Source organism: Rhinolophus sinicus, linkage group LG03, assembly GCF_036562045.2.
Source record: "Rhinolophus sinicus isolate RSC01 linkage group LG03, ASM3656204v1, whole genome shotgun sequence".
NCBI lineage: Eukaryota > Metazoa > Chordata > Mammalia > Chiroptera > Rhinolophidae > Rhinolophus > Rhinolophus sinicus.
This window is the reverse complement of record NC_133753.1, coordinates 26219060-26241820: the sequence shown is the minus strand read 5'-3', so window position 1 is coordinate 26241820 and position 22761 is coordinate 26219060. Positions and strand designations below refer to the sequence as shown.

Genomic DNA, 22761 nt, shown 5'->3' with positions numbered 1-22761 from the left:
CTTTGAACCTCAGCCAGCCTCCTGGCCTCCCAGCTCCTTGTATAATGTATCAGTAGCTTAGACCCACGCATCGTCATTGTTATTTGGGCTTTCAGGCCAAGACCCGCGTCTCCTTTTGTTTCTTGAGTGGCTTTGACTGTATTGAGGCAACAGCCACCAAAACAGTTGTCCCGAATTTACCAGTTGTCATTATCAAAGACATTAAAATAGACATTAAAGTATTTACATTCCAAAATAAACCTATAATGAATGCTGTGGGGTTAGAGTATCTTGACATCCAGGAGCGGGCCTTGTACACAGACGCTTAGTAGAATGAAGACTGGGGATGGGCGAAGGGTCCAGACAGATCCATGGACACTCCTCCTAACAGCCCAGCGAACTGGGACCCCCCCTCTTAGTCCTTTTCTACTCTGCTCTACCTCCCAGGAGAAAGAAGACAAAGCCCACCTCCAGGCGGAAGTTCAGCACTTGCGAGAGGACAACCTGAGGCTGCAGGAGGAGTCCCAGAACGCCTCCGACAAGCTGAAGAAGTTCACCGAATGGGTCTTCAATACCATAGACATGAGCTAGGGCAGGCTGAGGTAGACAGGAACGAGGGACCCGGAGCGCCTCTCGTGAGGTGGGGCAGCCCCTTAGTCGTGCCATTGATCACATTCTCAGAGCGCCCTCCTCAGCTTCCTACTCGCCCTCTTTCCGGGAGTGCACAGCAATTGCAGATCAACAATCATTATCTGCCTTTTGTAGAAAAGAAAAAAAGTAAAAATTTTAAAAAGTAAAATAAAAGTTTAACTGCTAAAATGTGAATGTCTTTATTTTTTTGCACAATATCTTTATCTGTTACGTATTTAAGAAGAAACTGGGCCTAGGACCAGGGTCCCCCTAGCCCATCTGCCTCTAATTCTATCAGCTCTTTCTTAACTATTTCAGGTAACCCAAGCTTTCCCTCATTATCCTGACAAATGTCATTGTTCCTAGGAAATAAAAGTTTTTAAGAATTGTTTATTTGGTGAGGGGGATTTCCTTACCTTCGTTCCTAAAATGCCTGGGGAGGGAGGTATTTTTAGCGTCTCTTGAATGACTTGTGCATGAGCTGGGCAGTTTGTACCTGTCTTACAGAGATTAGCAGGGTCGGGGTTATTTAACAACAGCAAGTCAGCGAACCAGAGAGAAGAGATAGTGCCTGTGGGCCACGCCCCTCTTCAGTCCTACATGGTGACATCACTCCCTCCTTCCTCTCCCCAGGGAGATGGTCCCAGGTGCTGTGTGCTCCTCAGATCCAGAGCCCCTTTTTGGTTTGACTTAAGTGAATCCCACCAAATTGGAATCAGCCTCTCTACAGCTTCCTGGCTCCAAACTAAAATATTATTTTTCAAATGCATTTTGCTCAAAAGTATAGTTTTGTATGAAAGTGTGGCAAAATTGTATTTTTAGTTCACTCAAAATGACCATATTAAGACATCCTAGTTTCCAAAGCAAGATTTCACCAGTATCTGTTACTAGGAAAAGTGAATGTTAAATTGTGAATTTTCGTACTTGCTTGTTAGGAGCAATGACTGTGATAATGGAATGGGCTTTTGAAACCTGCATGTCCTACTGTGCAATTTAAGCGCGGCATTTTCTGCATCCTTTTGTAGCCACCCAAAGGATTCTGCTGCAGAAATGGTTGATGTGCTATTTTTCCTGTCTAGTGATACAACTGCTTTGGACCCCTGGCCATTATTCAAGGCCCTCAGTCCTGCAGAGCACAGACACTGGGTGCACCAGTGTTGAGGGACCCCAGGGGAGCCCCTGGGGACCCTGTTTCTAGCCTTCATAATTGTCAATGAACTGACACCTGTGCTCCATCAGTGGCAACTCTGGTATAAGGGGGAACATTCAGCAATCTAGTGTCATCTGCTTGGATGTTCCCTGCCCCAAGTAATCCCAACTCTTTCCTCTCTTCATCCCTGAAAGACACAGGATGGATTTTCCTCTCTTGTCTCCCCACCCCCACCACCAGATTTTTATGCTCTAGTTTCATCCATGATTGTGATTTCTCCATGGGATTTTTCTTTTTTTTCTGGTGACATTTCTATCATGGAAATCGGAAGATTTCAGAGTGCTTTGTAAAGAGCTCAATTGTCTCTTTCCCTGTTTGACTTATATGAAGGAGATTGTACATTGCCTGATAATCTCTTTGTAAACGGGAACTATCACTGACATCCAAGCATTCTGAAGGCTTGCTTATCCTTCTGAGTTTAGTTTTCATTTTGTTTCACATTTTGTTTGGGGACTTGGGGCAAGCTATTTATTAGAGTTTTGCAACAGAGTTCTTGTTTGAAGCCTTTAAAGACTACTTGTAAAATTCAAACAATAAAATTCATTTTAAACGCTCTTTTAAAACACATTGGTATTATTGCTTTTTCTTACTTGAAAAACCACCCCGTTTTCTTATTCGAAAGACCACCCAGTAGCTCACTGGCCATCCTTGCATCCTGATCTTTTCCTCAGGCACCATTAATACTAAAGATGATTCTTGAAAGTTTCTGTCCCTTTTAGAATTTTAATAAGCTTTTTTTACTGTCTGTTTACATGCCCATAGAGAATTCCTAAGTTGCCTTCTCCGCTTATGGTTTAATATTTGCAGAGCACTTTATAATTAGTTCTCTCTTCATTATCCATGTGTGGATTTGCCATAACCACATTGTCATTTCCTGAGACCAGCACATTTTTGGATTGGCTCTACTGTGTCCCCCAACTCACGATGTTAGATGTTATGTGCTCAGGGAATACAAATGCCAGTTAATATTAGGCTGTGCAAAATATAATTAGAAAAGTTAATCTACTGAAAAAATAATCATGCACTCCAAAGCCAAACAGAACAACATTTTTAAATCGACCACGTCACTGTTCCTCTCCAGTGGTGCAGCTAATTGAGAGCTTACAGTCGAGTTTCTTTTTTTTTTTTTTTTAATTTGGTTCAGCAATTCTACAAATTCTAGAATTAACACAGGGTAAGACTGGATGCCACAAGATACACTGATTAGCAAGCTAAAAAGGTCTGTTTAGACCATGATTCTTACCTGGTTTGGAGGGTTTATACATTCTTTCCAAAGGGCTTGGGCATTGGTTTGGCAGTCCCTGGGAGAAGGTGTCACTGGCCTGTATTGATGGAGGATAGTCATTCAGGAGTTGACTGGAGGGGCCAATTGGTTGCACCCTTCAGGTTATAAACAGATTGGGTTGGGTTGGATTAATAATTCTTCAGATGGGGATAAAAATGATAGTCCAAAGGAAAAGGAAATAGGCCCAGCAAGCTTAAGTCATTTACCTCTAGTTAAATGCAGAACGCTGACTGAAAAGATTCCAATCTCACAGTAGATATATTCCAGCAATAATCTGGTGCTGCTTCCCTAAAATGAACAAATTTGAGATTAAAGTACAAGATGGCACCTTGGTTAGAAACACACATAACCAGTAATGACTTGGGCATTGTTAAACATGATCTATGTTATTTTAGAAGAATGATACCACAGTAATCTTGGATATCTTTTCCCTGTATGAATTATGCCACTAATGACTTGTCCATATAGAATTATCACACTCGGATAAAAAAAATAAACATTTAGACTGGGACTCAAATCCCAGCCATTATGTAGCAGCGTGTCTAGGTAAATTAATGAATCTCTTTGAGCTTGGTTTACTCATCTGGTAAAATAGTAACAGCCTCATATTTGTTTTAAAGATTAAATGAGATCATATGTGTAATGCCAGTGACTGAAAAATTGAACACACTCAAACTTGCCTCCCTTGTCCTGCGTCTCCAATATGTTAAAGCTTTTATACTGTTTTTCTAGGAGAGCTCTGACATATTAATAAAGTTTGGGTAGAAGAGCCCGGAGGAGCTCATTCACTCTGCTTAATATCAGTCAGGTGCTTTTAAGCCTTTGCTCTATATTTTAGAACAGTAACTCTCAAACTTGAGCTTGCATCAGAATTGCCTGAGGGTTTGTTAAAACACAGATCACTCGGCCTCACCCCCAGGATCTGTGATTTAGCAGATCTGGGATGGGAACTTAGAATTTATATTTTCTGCAATTTCCCAGGTGATGATTTAGAAGCAGGACTTTTGGAGAATAGGTTAACAGGACGTATCCACACCCATTAATAGTTAAAAGAAACAGACACTACAGTGCAAGGCACTTAGCCATATCCACTATGTCCAGATACCTGAATATTATTTTGACAGGTGAAGGGATGGAAAAAGATATTTCATGCAAATAGAAAGAAAAAGAAAGCTTGGGTACCCATACTAAGACAAAATAGACTTTAAAACAAAGAATGTAAAAAGAGACCCAAGTGACATTACATAACAATAAAGGGGTCAATTCAAAAAATATATAATTGTAAATATCTACATAACCAACATAGGAGAACCTAAGTATATAAAACATATTAAGGACACAAAGGCAGAAATTAATAATACAGTAATAGTTGGGGACTTTAATACCCCACTTACTTCAATGGATAGCTCATCCAGACAGGAAATAAATATGGAAATAATGGCCTTAAATGTCACATTAGAACAAATTGACTGAATAAACATTTATAGAACATTTCATTGCCAAACTGCAGAATACATATTTTTCTCAAGTGTACCTGGAACATTTTCCAGGACAGATCACAAAACAAGCCTCAACAAATTCAAGAAGATTAAAGTATATCAAGCACATTTTCTGACTACAGTGGCATGAATCTAGAAATCAACCACAGGAAGGAAACTAGGAAAAACACAAACACATGGAGATCAAACAATATGCTACTAATCAAACAGGAAATTAAAACCTACCTTGAGACAAATGAAAATGAAATTACAACTTTCCAAAAATTATGGGATACAGCAAAAGCAGTTCTAAGAAGGAAGTTCATAGTATACAGGCCTATCTCAAGAAACAGGTAAAGTCTCAATCTAACTTGATAACTAAAGGAACTAGAAAAAGAACAAACAAAAGCCAAAGTAGAAGGAAGGAAATAACAAAGATCAGAATGGAAATAAATGAAACAGACTAAAACACAATAAGAAAAATCGGTAAAACTAAGAGGTGGTTCTATGAAACAATAAATAAAATTGACAAACCTCTAGCCAGATTCATCAAGAAAAAGAGATGATATATTTATAAATAAAATCAGAAATGAAAGAGAAGTTACAATGACACCACAGAAATACAAGGGATCAAAAAAGAATACTATGAACAATTATATGCCAACACATTGAACAACCTAGAAGAAATAGATAAATTTTTAAAACAACCTACCCACACTGAACCAAAAAGAAACAAAATCTGAATAGGCCAATTACTAATAACAAAATTGAAGCAGTAATAAAAAAAACTTTCAACAAACCAAAGTCCAGGACCAGACAGCTTCATAGGTGAATGCTACCAAAAATTTAAAGAAGAATTAATAGCTATCCTTCTCAAACTATATCAAAAAATTGAAGAGGAATAAGTGCTTTCAAAGTCATTCTATGAGATCAGCATTACCCTGATCTCAAAACCAGACAAAGTTACTACAAAAAGAGAAAATTACAGGCCACTATTCCTGAGGAATATAGATGCAGAAATTCTCAACAAAATATTAGCAGTACGAATTCAACAAGACATTAAAAGGATCATACACCATGATCAAGTGGGATTTATTCCAGGCATGGATGGATGATTCAATATCTGCAAATGAATCAACATGACACACTACATTCACAAAACAAAGGATAAAAATCATATGATCATCTCAATAGGTGCAGAAAAAGCATTTGACAAAATTCAACAACCGGGGCCGGCCCGGTGGCTCAGGCGGTTGGAGCTCCATGCTCCTAACTCCGAAGGCTGCCGGTTCATTTCCCACATGGGCCAGTGGGCTCTCAACCACAAGGTTGCCAGTTCAACTCCTCGAGTCCCGCAAGGGATGGTGGGCTGCGCCCCCTGCAACTAGCAACAGCAACTGGACCTGGAGCTGAGCTGCGCCCTCCACAACTAAGATTGACAGGACAACAACTTGACTTGGAAAAAAGTCCTGGAAGTACACACTGTTCCCCAATAAAGTCCTGTTCCCCTTCCCCAATAAAATCTTTAAAAAAAAATAAAAATTCAACAACCATTTATGATACAAATTCTACAACAAAGTTGTTGTAAAAGGAACATACCTCAACTTAATAAAGACTATATATAACAAAGTCACTGCTAACATCATAGTCAACAGTGAATAACTGAAAGCTTTTCCTCTAAGATCAAGAACAAGACAAGGATGCCCACTTTCACCACTTTTATTCAACACAGTATTTGAATTCTAGTCACAGCAACTAGATTAAAAAATAATAATAAAAGGCATCCAAATTAGAAAGGAAGAAGTTAAACTGTTACTATTTGCAGATGATTGATATGATACTATATATAGAAAATCCTAAAGACTATCAGAAAAACTATTCGTCTTAATAAATGAATTCAGTAAAGGTGCAGGATACAAATTGATATACAGAAATCTGTTGCATTTTTATACACTAATAACAAACTATCAGAAAGAGAAATTAAGAAAATGATCCTATTTAAAATTACAGCAAAAAGAATGAAATGCCTTGGAATAAATTTAACCAGGGAGGTGAAAGACCTATCCTCTGAAAACTATAAGACATTGATGAGAGAAATAGAAGAACACACAAATGGAAATCTATACTATGCTCAGGGATTGGAAGAATTAATATCCTTAAAATGAATCTATAGATTTAATGCAATCCCTATCAAAATACCAATTACTTTTTTCAGAGAACTAGAACAGATAATCCTAAAATTTATTTGGCACCATGGAAGACCCTGAATAGCAAAAGCAATCTTGAGAAAGAAGAGCAGAGTTGAAGGTATCACACTTCCTGATTTCAAATTACACCACAAAGCTATAGGAACCAAAAGACTATGGTAGTGGCACAAAACAGACACATCAATGGAACAGAATTGAGAGCCCAGAAATAAACTCTCACTTATATGGTAAATTAATCTGAAACAAAGGTGGCAAGAATATACAACGGGGAAATGATAATCTCTTCAATAAATGGTGTTGGGAAAACTGGATAGATACATGCAAAAAAAGAAAGAGAAAAGACACTGGATTCATATACAAAAATAAACTCAAAATGGATTAAAGATTTGAATGTAAGACCTGAAACCACAAAACTCCTAGAAGAAAACATAGGCAATAAACTCTTGGACATTGGTGTTTGAATTTTTTTTTTTTTTTGATATGTCTCCTCGGGCAAAGTCAACAAAAACAAAGATAAACAAATGAGACTACATTGAACTAAAAAGCTCTTGCACAGCAAAGGGAAGCATCAACAAAACAAAAATACCTACTAATGGGAGAAGATATCTGCAAATGATGAATCTGATAAGGGGTTAATATCCAAATTATATAAGGAATTCATGAAACTCAACATCAGAAAAACAAACAATCCAATTAAAAAATAGGCAGAGGACCTGAATAGACATTTCTGTAATGAAGCTACACAGATGGCCAATAGTCATATGAAAAGATGCTCAACATCACTAATCATCAGAGAAAGTGCAAATCAAAACCACAATGAGATATGTCCCCTTCCACCTGTCAGAATGACTACAACAAGTAAGTGTTGGCAAGGATGTGGAGAAAAGAGAACCCTCGTGCACTGTTGGTAGGATTATAAATTGGTGCAGGCACTATGGAAAAGAGCATGGAGGTCCCTCAAAATTTAAAAATAGAAGTACCATATGACCTAGCAATTTCATTTCTGGGTATTTATCCAAAGAAAACAAAAACACTAATGTGAAAATATATGTACCTGTAAGTTTATCATAGCATTATTTATCATAGCCAAGATATGGAAACAACCAAGGTAGGTGTCCATTGATAGATGAACGGATAAAGAAGATATGGTGTGTGTGGTACACACACAATGGACTATTACTCCTCAGTAAAAAAAGACTGAAATCTTGCCAATTGTGACAACATGGATGTACCCAGCGGGTATTATAAGTGAAATAAGTCATACAGAGAAAGACATATAAGTGAAATAAGTCAGACAGAGAAAGACAAATATTATATGTATGATTTCACTTATATGTGGAATCTAAAAAATCAAAATAAACAGAAACAGACTCCTAGATACAGAGAACAAACTGATGGTTGTCAGAGGGGTGGGGGTTGGGGAGTTGGGTGAAAAGGGAAAGGGAAAGAAGAGTGACAAACATCCAATTGCAAAATAAATAAGTCATGGGCTATAATATACAGCATAGGGAATGTAGTCAATAATACAATAATAACCTTGTGTGGTGACAAATGGTTACTAGACTTGTGGTGATCCCATCGAAAGGTATATAAATGTCAAACCACTATGTGGTACATACACCCAAAGCTACTATAATATTGTATATCAACTATACTTTCAAAAGGTCAATAAAAAATGAATAAATAAAAAATGTTTACCTGACTCCTGCTGCTGCCTAACAACCCATTTTTCTCTGCTTTTGTACAGAGAAAAGGGAAGAGTTGCTTATCCTCTTTATCCTTGAGATAAATTTCAGCTCAAAGACTTGAAGACAACTGGCGGTCTTTTCTGAGAAGATCATTGAAACCTGGTTTTAGTTTCTACTGCTTTGGCCCATCATTGTTCTCCTTTCTGAAAATCTCCCACCTCTCCCCAGGCCTGCCGGCATTCTGCTCCCTGATTCCTTGTCAGATTAGCCTTTCCGATCCTCCATCCTTGCAAATCCAACATCTCCTCCTGTCTTGCCTTTCACACCTCAGACCCAATAGAGCTTTCACCTTCCCCTTTTTCATTACATCTCTCATTGTATGTTTTCTGTCACACTTGCCTTCAGTCCTGTGAACACGCACATCTCAAATTTCCTTCCATTACTTACTCTAAATGAGCACCTCTCATTATGCGTCTTAAACAGCAATTCTACCAGGCATAGCCCCACCTTTAAAGATATGCAGCTCATTTTATCCTTCCATTTGTATTCTCATGATCCATTTTCAACCTGAACGATCTCCCAGACAAAAAGATACCCTTTGGTACCTTACTCTTTAGATAAATACATTCCTTAGGGGATCTCAGCATATGTTCTGGGGATGTATCTATCTGTCACTCATTTTCCTTAACTAAAGAGCTGTGTTCTCTTAAATGGGCTGATCTCCCTACACCTTTTTTCAGTTCTTGTTAGTACTCCTCTGAGTCGCCTAATGAGTCCACCCAGACACGTAAGGAAAGCATCACAAAATGGCTCTCCACCAATACAATCCATCTCCTTTGGGAAAAGGATAGATGGCTTGGGAGGGTATGAGTTCTCCACTTCAGCACTGACACCTCCACTTCCCTACTGCCTTACATGCTCCCAGCTCACTGTACACACTCACATAACCAGCCTGATAGGTGGCTATTTCAGTTGGTATCCTCTGGAAGCCATCACCACATCCAAGGGAACCCATTTTCTTCACCAACCTCAGCCCTCCCCCCCCATCTCTCATACTCACTCACACTCACATACACACTTCTATCACATCTCCACCCTCACCTACCCTATGTTCCTGGAAGTGAAAGCTCTTAGAAATACGTTTAAGAAAGGAGTTTAATTAAGTTCAAGTAGCAAATTAGAAGTGACTAATAAAGTTGCCTGGAGGTGGTCCTTAGTCACTCCATCTTAGGGAAGAGGTAGGATGGATTTGTAACTGATCTAGCAATTTTTCTCAAGAGCTTAAGGGTGTTTGTCTAGATACTTCTCTTAAGCAGCTTACATATTGTTCTGTAATCTTAAAACAATGAATATGCTTAGCAAACTCTTCTGTTTTAGTTGGTACAAAGATAAATTCAGCCAGTGTAGCCACATTTCAAATTAATGAGGCTATGCCTATTATAAGATGCACTGTAAATGTAGTCTACCTTAATATTAAAGATTCCAAGTGGAACAGGACTAGGACTTCATTTATGGGCACGAGGAACAAGCAATTCTACCCCAAAAGAGAACAGACCTGGTGGGGCGTAGGGAGGGCAGTGGTATAGAGTTACCACCATCTTTAAGTATTTGCTACACCGTGTTGTGAAGGAGGAACCGACTTTGATCTCTGTGGTTCTGACTGGAACTCTCTTCTTTCTCTTTTGGTTACTGAAAGCAGTGACCAGCTTTGAAATCCACACAAAAAATGGAATCAATGAATGTGAGTTGCAGGAAACAGCCTTTTGTCTCTGAGGTAGATGATCAATGGTGATTAGATGGTTTCCTGGGCTTGAAGCCAAGAACTGAGTTAGACCAGGAATCACTTTACAAAAATGCCATCATTTCACTTTTTCTAGTGGACTCTTGCTCTTTTTGAATAAACTTGGAGTCGTGAGTCACAGACTCAAGATGGAAAGGGACCTACCTTTAAAAATTATACATTTACCCCTCCCCCCCACACCAAGCCCAGGATTCAATCTCTTCGTCATCATCCAGCCATGTGTTCAGCCACCTGGGTTTGAGCACATTCAGTGATGGGGAACTCACAACTTCCTGAGGCAGCACATTTTATCTTTCATCTTTTAAGTCCCTCCTTTTATTCAGGGAAAATCCATTTCCCTTTAATTTTTGTAACTACTCCCAATCCTACCCCTTCAGTTTATACAAACAAATATAAATTTTTCTTCCCAAGTAATAATCATCAATAGATGGGAAAGTAATTGAAAAATACCAAATCCAATGTTATTTCTTCCCCAGGACAAAAATTCCCTATTCTTTCGACTTCTCCTCATGTGTCATGGATTACAGCCCTTTCTCCACAATTATATAATCACCTATAATATGTATTAAAGGCATGATTGCTTTACATGCACCGGCCCATTGAGTCCTCACAATGGTCTTATGAGGTGGGCACTATTATTGTGCATGTTTTACAAAATAGGAAACTGGTGTCAAATAATTTGTTTGCAGTCAAATAGCTGGTGAATCGGAGGGCTGGGGTTCAAACATAGGCCTGCGGTTCCAGAGCCAATACTTAATCTGTACTTTCTCAGTCATATTGGTCCCAACCTCTAGGTCCCCTGCATGGCCTGGTTGCATGGATCCTCGCTGAAGGAACCTAGACAGTGAGCATCCTAGACCCTGGGTCGTAAATGGGGTGGGCTGGGGGCCAGGGAAAACACCTGAAAGTATACCTGAAGGCCAGAGGACCAGGAGGAAGCCACCTCTTTCGGGGCCCCTCAGCAGACGGGGGGGTTGAAGTGCTTTAACATCCTCTCTCATACAATACAGATGTTCTCTCTATGAATTTCAGTTCAAGAAAACATCTGCTCCATCCAATCCCGGGCCAAACCTAAAGGTCTAAAAGGCTTTGATCCAGTGGTTCCTAAACATAAGCACCACTTAGAGAGGTTGTTTAAATTTCTATTCTTTGGCTCTAGACTCAGAGGTTCGGCATTAACAGGACTGGGGTGGATTATAGAATCTTTTTTTAATAAGCACCCCAAATGTTTATGACATGGATGGTTCCTGAACCAGTTTCTTTGAGAAACTCCACCCTAAGCTTTTAAAAGCCCCTGGACAGCTCTTCTGAGCCAGGCAGGAGCAAGTTAAGGCAAGGTATTATAGGTGAAGGTGTTGTCTGGCTTGCGATACCTAGATATTAATGCCTTGCTACCCTCCAGTAGGTGGGAAATGGCTGGCTGAGCCCAGCTGGTAGGCAGGGTTCTCTATGAGAGAAGAGTAGAGTTGCCATTTGAGGAGCCATTTACTCAGTGGCTGATAATTCTCAGCCTCACCCCATTCTATACCCAGGTTTTCCTTTTTTTAACCAAGAAGCGTTTGCTTACAGCCAATTCTATGCTTCAAAACCAATTTCTAAATATTGTATATAACACTTTTCCCTCCTTAGGATAAACTGAAACAAAGTTAATTTTATGCTTTGGTCTAATCAGAGCTCATTACTGATGTTGCTATAATATCCTGCTACCAGCTCTGTACCCTAGCAGTGATCAGGTAGGAGTCATGGCCTTCAAAGTTGGTCACTGTTTTCAGGAACCAAAAGATAAAGATGAGAGTTCCAGTTTATACTTCTAAGCCCGTCTGTCAGGAAACTGTGCCCAAAGTCCTTGCAGTCTGCCTGGTAAAGAAACAGACTGAGAGAAACAAACAAACAAAAAGCCCAGCTCCCAATTGTAAACCCGGGCAAACGCACTGACGCCTCCCGACGGCCTGTCAAGGCTGCAGCTGGGCACCTGCGAGTCAGTGTTCCTGTTCAGGCCCCCCTCCTTTAGCCAGTGTCTGGTGTTGATGGCTCCCTAAACTACAGACATACTTCAGAGATACTGTGGCTTCGGTTCCAGACCACTACAATAAAGTGAGTCATAACTTTTTTGCTGGTGGAGGGTTTTGTCTTCAATTTTTAAAAAACCAAACATCTGTGAAGTACAATAAAGCAAAGCACAATAAAACAAGGTATGCCTGTACTTCATACTTAGTTGCTTAAAAGAGCCACCATTTTATTATATACAATTTCACAATTCAGGAATTTGGGCAGGGCTCATTTGGGTGATTCTTCTGCTCCGTGTGGTATTAACCAGGGTGACTCAGTGGTACTCAGCTGGGCTGGCTTAGAGGCCTTCATTCACATTCCTGGCCCCTCAGTGGGGACAGCAGAAGGCTGGGTTCAGCAGGGCTCCTTCCCCTCTCTACAGTCTCAGAGCCTCTTCCTGTGCCCTCTCTAGCGTGATGGTTAGGCTTCTAAAATGGTACTCAAGACTCCAAGAGATTTAGGTGGAAGCTGCTAGCCTTCTTAAAACCTAGGTCCAGAAATGGCATAATGTTACTCCCCCAGGTTTTGTCAAGCCCAGAGTCACGGAGAGAGGAATAGACTCCACCTCTCAAGAGAAGCTTGTCATAGAACTTGCACTATCTTAAATCTCCCACATCCAGCCTCTTCTCTGGTTCCCACCTGATCAGAGACATTCTATCCTCACAGACGCCTAAATCCTTAATCAAGACTAGAATACCAGGTTCCAATTCAAGATGATGGTGTAGAAAGATCCTGAACTCGCTTCCTCCCATGGACACAACAAATCTACAGCTACATACGGAATAGTTTCCTCTGAAAGAAACCCAAAAACTAGCTGAGCAACTCCTACACATTGGGTAAATGAGAATAACCCACATCGAAGTGGGACGGAGAAGCCTGAGACATAATCTCTCCATAAACTCTATCCCCGGTGTGGCATAATCGGGAAGAAACACACACCGAGCTTCTCCCTAAAGAGTAAAGTTTGAACTCTACATCTGGCACCCCAACTTTGAAGACATCTACCTGACAGATAAGCCCGCAAAACATCTATCTTTGAAAGTCAATGGGCATAGACACAGACAATGGTTTGGTGGTTACCAGAGGGTAAGGGGGGTGGGGGGTGGGGGGTGGGAGATGAGGGTAAGGGGGATCGAATATATGGTGATGGAAGGAGAACTGACTCTGGGTGATGAACACACAATGGGATTTATAGATGATGTGATGCAGAGTCGTGCACCTGAAAACTATGAAATTTTGCTAACAATTGTCACCCCAATAAATTTAATAAAATAAAATTAAAAAAAAAAAAGAAAGTCAATGGGGCTTGTGTCCAAGAGACCCACAAGGCTATATATCAAACTAAGAAATAGTTCTTAAAGGACTTGCACATGGAGACCCCACGCCAGGGCCCAGGACAGAGGCAGCAGACTGAAAAGCACCCAGCCTTTCAGTTAAAGAGCCTTATTTGCTGACCTTAAAGTGTCAACCTGAGGAGCAAGCATCTAATTTAACACACATCTAGGGGCCCAGTGGAATACTTTCCAAAGAGGGAAGCCAGCAGGCACCATCTTTGCCCTCTCCTCTGCATCATTCCAGCTCATCGGTATCTCCCAGAAAGGACCTTGTACCCTCATCTGACACCCCAATTTGTGGCTTCTGCCCAAGAGACACTTCTACATTGCCTGGCTCTAGTGGTCAGCGGGGATTTATGCTCTTGGGCCCAATAGGATTGTAACAAATGGAGAAAGAATTCTTAACACTCTCCCATGCTGAGGGCACAGCAGAGAGGCAACAGAGAGAAGCACCCAGTATTTCTGTGAAAAGAGACCTATTAGCTTATTTTCATAGCTGTGTCCTGAGGAATGGGCTTCTAATTAAACACACATAAGCTTCTAATTAAATACACATCTAGGGGCAACTGTAATCCTCTCCAAAGACTTTGGAGGGTGGGTGCTATCTTCACACTTTCCTTCTGCCATGCTTCAGAAGACTGATATGTCCTGGGAAGCATGCACATGCCTCTGGTATTCTGGTTTTATGTCTGGTGCCCTGGTTTTTGTGGCTGCCACCCAGGGGATGCCCCTTGATCACCTGGTTCTGGTGGTCAGCAGGACTGTGTTCACAAGTTCAATGGGATGGTAGCAAAGAAAGAAACAGTTCTTAACTGCCTATCATCCCAGGGCTCAGTGCAAAGAAAGGAGAGAGAAATGCTTATCTCCCAATCCTCCCCTGAGAGATATATTTGCATACTTTAAAAGCTTCTGCCAGAGGTCTGGTTTACAATCATCCTGAATCTAGGTGCTGACTGAGATACTCCCATTTGGGACACTGGCAGGTCATGGCACCCTCTCAACTACTGGGAACCACTAAAAATAAAGTAGACTCCTTAGACAATCACAAAGTCTTGAGAACAACCATCTTTGGAAAGTATTTCACTAGGCCACTATGTGTGTATTAAATTAAATGCCTGTACCTCAGGTCAACACTTTTTAGATCCCTATCAAAATTCCAATGGCATTTTTCAGAAAACTAGAACAGCCAATCCTAAAATATGTATGGAACCACAAAAGACCCTGAATAGCCAAAGCAATCTTGAAAAAGAAGAACAAAGCTGTCTGGAGGCATCACATCCCTAATTTCAAACTATATTACAAAGCTATAGTAATAAAACAGTATGGTCATACTGTTTTGAAAACATAAAGACAGACAACATAGATCAATGGAACAGAATAGAGAGCCCAGAAATAAACTCATGCATATATGGTCAACTAATTTATAACAAAAAGCCAAGAATGAACAATGGGGAAGGGATAATCTTTTCAAAAAATGGTGTTGGGAAAATTGGATAGCTGCATGCAAAAGAAGGAAACTGGACTGCTATCTTATACCATACACAAAAATAACTCAAAATGAATTAAAGACTTGATTGTAATACCTGAAAGCATAAACCCCTAGAAGAAAACATAGGAAGTAAGCTCTGTGACATTGGTTGTGGCAATGATGTTTTTAGATTTGACACCAAAAGCAAATGCAACATAAGCAAAAATAGACAAGTGGGGCTACATGAAACTAAAAAGCTTCTGGACAGCAAAGAATCCATCAACAAAATGAAAAGGCAGCCTATCAAGTGGGAGAAAATATTTGCAAATCATATATCTGATAAGGGATTAATATCCAATATATATATATATATATAGAACTCATACAACTCAATGGCAACAAACAAAACAGAGTCTGATTTAAAAATGGGCAGAGGATCTGAACAGACATTTTCCCAAAGAAGACATACAGATGGCCAACAAACAGGTCCATAAAAAGATGCTCAACATCACAAGTCATCAGGGAAATGCTAACAAAAACCACAGTGAGATACCATCTTGTTAAAATGGCTATTATTAAAAAGATAAGAAGTGTTGGTGAGGATGTGGAGAAAAGGAAATCCTTGTGCACTGTTGTGTTGGTAGGAATGTAAATTGGTGCAGCCACTATGGAAAACGTTGTGGAGTTTCCTCAAAACAAAACTACCATGTGATACAGCAGTTCCACATCTGGGTATTTAGCCAAAGGAGATAAAGGATAGAAAATATCTTGAAAAGGTACCTATACCTCCCTGTTCACTGCAGCATTATTTACAATAATAGCCAAGACATGGAAGCAACCTAACGTCTGTTGATGAATGAATGGATAAAGAAAATGCAGTGGGTATGTACATGTATATATGTATATATACATATGTGTGTGTGCACACACGTAGACAATGAAATATTATTCAACCATAAAAAGGTTATCCTGCCATTTGCAACAACATGGATAGACCTCGAGTGCATTATGCTGAGTGAAATAAGTCAGCAAAAGACAAATACTGTATGATCTTTTTATGTGGAATCTGAAAACAAAAACAAACAACCCCCACAAAAGTTAGATACATTGAACAGATTGGAGATTGCCAGAGGTGAGGGGCACGGGAAATGCGTGAAGGTGGTCAAAAGATATAAACTTCCAGTTATAAAATAAGTAAGTCATGAGAATGTAACATACAGCATGGTTATAGTTAATAATATTATATTGCATATTTGAAAGTTGCTAAGAGACTAGATCTTAAAAGTTATCATAAAAAAGTTTGTAAGTCTGTGTGGGGACAGATGTTAACTAACTTATTGTGTGATCATTTCAAAATGTATGCCAGTATTGAATCGTTGTTCATTTGAAACTAATATAGTGTTATAAGTCAATTATATCTCGATTTTAAAAAAGGCTAGAATGCCAGAAGTTTCATCAGGATCCATAAGAAACATGAATCTAAGGTCACCTGAGGACAGTTACCCCATTCCTCATGCAGTCATGGGGGCAAGGGCAGATGCCCTTTTCAACCTCTCTGTGGACCACGAGCCCCACTGCTTCTGACTCCTTTCATGTCCCTCTTGCCCAACCACATGTCTGAGGTTCACCAGATGATAAACTCCCTTCCATTTCTATTGCCAGATGGGTCTGAGTGCCATGGTGTGCCATCAGAAGAGAATGGCAGAAGAAGACAACAGCAAACTTCATCCCAGCCCCTCTTTCCAGTAAGACCAAGCATCTCCACCCAAAAACCCTGACAGAAGAAGACAATTGTTTCAGGTCCCTGGAAGGCCTCCAACCCTGAAGGACCGAGAAAGAGCTGGCTGCCTAGGTTCTCAACTCATTTCTGAGAATGCAGGGTTTGCTATATATTCGGGGCAGCCCTTATGACCTCCAAAAGACCATTTAAGGGCTACTAGAGAAAAGTAAGCAGGACAGTCGGGAGGTAGGTGGTGGGCAGTCCTAGCCAGCAGACAAGTGTCAGCTCTGAGGCAGAAAGCCAGCAGCCGAAGCTCTAGGGAAAGTCCCCTAGGTGCCTCTGCAGCACTAGTGACAGCCGCACTTCTGTTGTCAGGGAGGTGATATGCCAGAATTCCAGTGTGTAGGGCCGTGACACCCTCTGCCTGCCATCTAGAGGTATGGGAGGCAGCCTGGCTGCCCTGCCTTCTGTGCCTTGAGTCAAGGTGAACTTAGAGTGGGAGAGCTGTCAGCTTATCTCGTAGACATCTCCCTGCTGCGAGCCTTGCGCTCAGCCGTAGGCCCTGCCAGCCGGGTCCAAGTCCTTAACTTGCCAGAGAACTGGCCACAAGGAGCAGCAGGAAGTGGAATCAAGGAAAACCCTTAGCTGGGGCACAGTGAACCTCTCTCAGCATCATTATGACACTTTAAGAAAGATGCTATTGGAGGAGAAAGGGACACCCACCTCCTCCTAATACCTAAATGCCTCTCAAAGTCCCAGCCACAGCCAGCCAGGCTCTGACTTCATGGCTTCTAAGCCTCACTTACTGGGTGACATGAATTACTGCCCCAGGTTAGGGATAGCTTCCCCATGTCCAGCTGTGGGGACGTCTCTACCCCTCCCCTTTCATTGGCTATTTTGCAGTGTAGAGGCAGGTGGGGGTCTGTATGGGGTATCAGATAGGGGCAAAGCATAGTCCTCGTCTTCTCGAAGCAAGAATCCCTATCAAAGGGGTTCCCTGGAGGTGAAGGGAGATACTTGCTGTCAATCTAGCCAGGGCAGCAAAGGACACAAAAGCATACTGTCTTCAATATGATAACCACCTCAATGTTTGTAACCTGCCCAAATTGCACTCTGTGGAGGGGAGGCTCCAAATGCTAGAAGATTCAAAAATTGCCTCCCTCTCACTGCTACCTAACAGTAACAAGAGGTGCTCATTATCAACCATAAAGTTCCTGGCCCTCTGCTAAGAAGCCCTTCACAGCTGTTGGCGGTTGTCCTATTGGGGGCGACTGTGGGAGCTCTGTCTCCTAGCGTCCCTGCTTTACACCTGAAGAGACCGAGGCTCGGGCAGCTACAGAGATCATTGGGTTACTCAGTTGGGTTTGAACACAGGTTTGTGGGATCCCAAGCCCTGGATCACTGTGTCTCACAGCCTGTTGGGCCTCGTCCTATCCTCCAAAACCCAGTCTTTTCTCCTGGACCAGGCATCCCTGGGATTCTCATTGTCACTTCAGTCCCTTCACCATCCTGGTGACTTGTTTGTCTGGGTGCCTCCTTCAAAGGGTGAGAGACAGAAAAAGACACAATATGTCAGCTCTAGAAACCACCTTCCCAGTTCTGGATCCCAAATGCCTTATGATGCAGCTTAAGAGTCTCATTTGTGGGTTCCCCACCCCCTCTCTATCCCACATGATTTTGCAGGCAACTCCAACACCTGACATTTGTTCACAGGTGATGTTTTAGGGTTTTCTTTCTGCACTTAAAACTTTACCTTGACCTCAATTAAATTTCATCTTGAGATTTGACTAGTTGTTTCAGTCTGTTGAGTACTTTTAACTCAGGGCCCTCAGAAACAGAACTTTTCCTCTCATGCTTTTCCCCGTGTCCACACAAAGTGGGCCAGAGGGGAGGTGTAAACATTTAAATTCCAGGGCAGGTGAAGGCTTGTCTACTGCAAAAGAATCAGAAACGAAGGTAAATTCCCTCTGTAAGTCTCTGAAAAAAAACGGATTTAATAGATAAAAGCTGTGTTTCTGCCTGCTATTAGGAACGCAGCTACTGTGAGATGGGTTGACGTGAGAGTGACATAGCTGACGAATTTGGAAGGAAATCATAGTGGGCCCTTGAGAGGCATTCACATGAGTCCATTTGTACTTTCTGTGTACCCTAACTTCCTGGGGAAGAGCCCAGAAGCTCTTGCAAGTTACCACATTTCAGAATCCCAGTCTGAGCACCAGCGCAGGCTGAGGGCTCCCTCTGCTGTCCGCTTCCGAGATTTGCCTTCACGTGAAGGAGAGCTGTGTTAGGAGAAAATGTGAAGGCAAAAAGACGTGGTTCAGAACTGGGGCTCTCCCAGGACCATGATAGCCCCAATTTTGGATTTGAGCAGGAACCATAACTCTGTCAACATCTGAGCTAATGTGTGGGGCTGGGAGTGACCCACTTATTGACCAGGTGACCTCCAGAGCACAATTTCTTTCAAGAACTTTTCAGGTACCTGGGGTGGGAGTGAAGAGGGAGTCTGTGGAAGCAAAGGTGTCCTCAGAGCACTGAACAAGTGATAAAGACTTTGCTTCGACCTGGAAGGCATTCAGAGGAAACAGAGAATGTTTGTTAATGGTTCCACATTGCTTTATGCCCAGAATCTCTATTCGCCTGTCTTCAGACTGATGGCAAAATGTCCCACCCTTTATAACCTGTCTGCCAAAAGCTGAAAGACCATGGGGAGCCTGACCCACTTGGAAAGTACTAGGAGCAGGGATGGAGATGAGGTGCTTGATCTCTGAGGGGAGCAGCAGGGGCACTGGTTGCTCGGACAAGAAGTTCTTCCACAAAGTGATCTCCAGGGGATGGTACCCAGATGCAGAAATACATTGTTTTTCCCCTACAGTAAATTCCAGAAGCATCAAGTGTCCAATAGGTAAAGCGCTGATGTCCACCTTTCCCCAGACCATGAGCTCCCCTCACTTCAATATTTTGGGGGAGAAAAAATCTAAAATCCAAAACTGGGAGAGGCCCAGGCTCTGAGCCAAGTCTTTTTGCCTTCAGATTGTTCTCCTCTGTGTGTGTGACAGAACCACTAGGTAACTCAGATATGACCCTTAGAGCTGTCACAGTGTCACTTGTAACCCTAAATGCTCTCCTCACTAACATTCATTAGGTCTCACAGAAACGCCTTTCCTTATCTTTTGCTCTTTTCCCCCCCTTTCTTCCACCTCACCCCCCCCACTCCAGTTCAAGCCATTGTTTCTCAGTCTAGTTGCATAGGACACAGCTCCCTGGCCCATGCTGCTATTATGAGCCTTGCGCTCCTCCCAGCTGAGGCAGTCAGTTGCCAGTCATGGGTCGGCTGCTCACAGCAACTCATGGCAGCTCTTGCCGGCTGCCGGCCACTCATGGCAGCACAGGGTAGCCTGTGGCAGCACAGCAACCTGCAGCAGCACTCAGCAGCCCGCTGCAGCTCAGGCCAAACTCTGGCTGCTCACGGCAGCCCAGCTCCAGGCAGAGCCATTGTTCACAATCTTAGCTGTAGAGGGCTCAGCTCACTGGCCCATGTGGGAATCGAACCAGTGACCTCGGCATTAGGAGCACGGTGCTCCAACCACCTGAACCACCGGGCCAGCCCTGCATTTTTCCTTTCTTTTTTTTTAAAAAAGAATTTTATTAAAATTATAGCTAACATACAATATTATATTAGTTTCAGGTGTACACCATAGTTATTTAACACTTATATACCTAAAGAAGTGATCACCATAAGTCCAGCAACCATCTGACACTACCACACTATCCCGATATTATTGACTATATTCCCCATGTTGTACATTACATCCCCATGCTGTACATGACATTTGTTTTATACCTGGAAATTTGGACCTCTTATTCCCCTTCACCTTTTCTCCCCTTTTAAAAATTTTCAATTACAGTTGAATTCAATATTATTTTATATTAATTTTAGGTATACCGCATAATGGTTAGACATTTACATAATTTAAGAAGTGATCCATGAGTAGTCTAGTACCCATCTGACACCACACATAGTTATAACAATATTATTGACTATATTCCCTATGCTTTACTTTACATCCCCATGACTACTTTTTAACAATCAATTTGTATTTCTTAATTCCTTCACCTTTTTTTCACCCACACCCCCAATCTCCCTCCCATCTGGCAACCATCAAAATGTTTTCTATATCTATGAGTCTGTTTCTGTTTTCTTTGTTCATTCATATTGTTATTTAAATTCCACATATAAGTGAAATCACATTTCATCTGTCTTTCTCTGTCTGACCCTTCACTCAGCACAATATCTTCCAGATCCATTCATGCCCCCACAGATGGCAAGATTTGATTCTTTCTAATGGCTCCAGGTCTTAGTAGCGAGGTCTTATGTAATAGGTGTACTGAGGGGACCAGTGGTTCTGTCTCCCTGGTCGCCAGAGTTGGATGCTCCAGGTGTGTTTCTTATGTGGGATGTGAGGGCCCTCCTGTCATAGGGCCCTCACATCTCACATTGCTATTTGCACATCAATGGGAAGAATTGACTCTCAGTCTGGATGTGTGACTAGCCAGGGACTATTTGGTAGGAGCTACAGAGTGATCCATGGTTTTTCACTGCCTGTGCTAAAGCTGGAGCCACATGGGAGAGGCCATGCTGTGAACCAAGGGTGGCTGCCATCACTACTGGGCCTGGGGTAGCTCAGCAAAACTCCAGGACACCCAGTGGCCTGCTGCCACCTGCCAGCTCCCTTAAGGTTCAGCTACTGATAAAGCCTCATGCAGTACTCGAGTTGGGTGAGGCAGGGTCTCACTAGAGAGGGAAGAATTGTAGTCACCAGGTTAATGTAGACGCTGTTTTGGTGCTAATGCTGAGCCTGGAGCTACTCAGCAAGTCTCAGAGCACACTAAGGCCAGTTGCCACGCACCTGGGGCCCACAGACTCTGATAGTTTTCCAACAAAGAGTGGAAAGTGGGTGAGGTTGGCTGTTTGGGAGAAAGTGCCTCGGCATTGGGGAGTTGGGTGAGGCAGCGGAACTCACCGGGCCAATCAGATTCAGATTTAGCCTGTGGGGGGCGGGCTCAACATAGGAAAGATGGTGCCTGCCTGCCAGGTACACGGGAGAGGGACCTCTCACCAGGAAAATGCCGCCAGTCCTCCAGTCCTCCCCCTGAAGTCACACACCTCATTCTGTATCCCATGTGTCTCCAAGGCCCCAGGAGTCACTGTCCTTCCGCTGGAGCCCAAGGTGAGTGCCTATGTGGGAGTGTGTGCGAGAGCCATTTAAGAGGACACCTGAGTTTCCCACAGCCTTCTGTCCCACCCATCCGGTCAGAATCCCTACTGATTTTCACAGCCATATGTTGTGGGGGCTCCTCTTCCTGGCACCAGTGCTCTGGGCTGGGGAGCCTGGTGTGGGGCTGGGGTCCCTCGCTCCTCCAAAGGGAACCTCTGCAGCTGAGATATCCCTCCTGGTTCTCAATTGTCTCACACAGGTTTGAGGTCAGACCATTTTGTGTCTCCACCCCTCCTACCTGTCTCAACATGGCTTTTTGTTTATATCCTTAGTTATAAAACTTCTATTCAGCCAGACTTCAGATGGTTCTCAAGGTTGATTGTTCTATAATTTAGTTGTAATTTTAATGTGTTCATGGAAGGAAGCATGCATGGTGTTTATCTACTCTGCCATCTCTGTTTTGCTCTGTCTTCAAAACCAAAGGTGGCTGTGACAGAATGGCCTGAAGGTTTATGGGTTGTGCAGTGACCCATGTTGGAGTTGGATACCCCTCTGAGATATGGGAAGGATTTCAGCACTGGGTGGAGAAAAGACAAATTAACTTGTCCAATACTTTCTTCCTCTTAGATAGCTACAAAGGGATAGTTTTATGCACAACAAAGCATTGCTTCTCAGTAGTGCTAAATGTCCATGTTC

At 42.1% G+C, this 22761-nt stretch overlaps 1 protein-coding gene across 21 annotated transcripts in view; it reads left to right on the top strand.

The window, feature by feature from the left end:
• SIPA1L1 (signal induced proliferation associated 1 like 1) overlaps positions 1-18636 on the top strand; it is a 347617-nt gene extending 328981 nt beyond the window's left edge. For 20 of the 21 annotated variants that reach the window (XM_074327274.1, XM_074327262.1, XM_074327268.1 and 17 more), the window contains one exon: positions 427-852. In XM_074327274.1, coding sequence (XP_074183375.1) covers positions 427-570 — 144 coding nt within the window. In that variant the 3' untranslated portion in view covers positions 571-852. Of the gene's footprint in view, positions 1-426; positions 853-16791 lie in introns of those variants that run through there. The other variant, XM_074327276.1, reaches the window with a different exon arrangement.
• The last annotated feature ends 4125 nt before the right edge of the window (positions 18637-22761 follow it).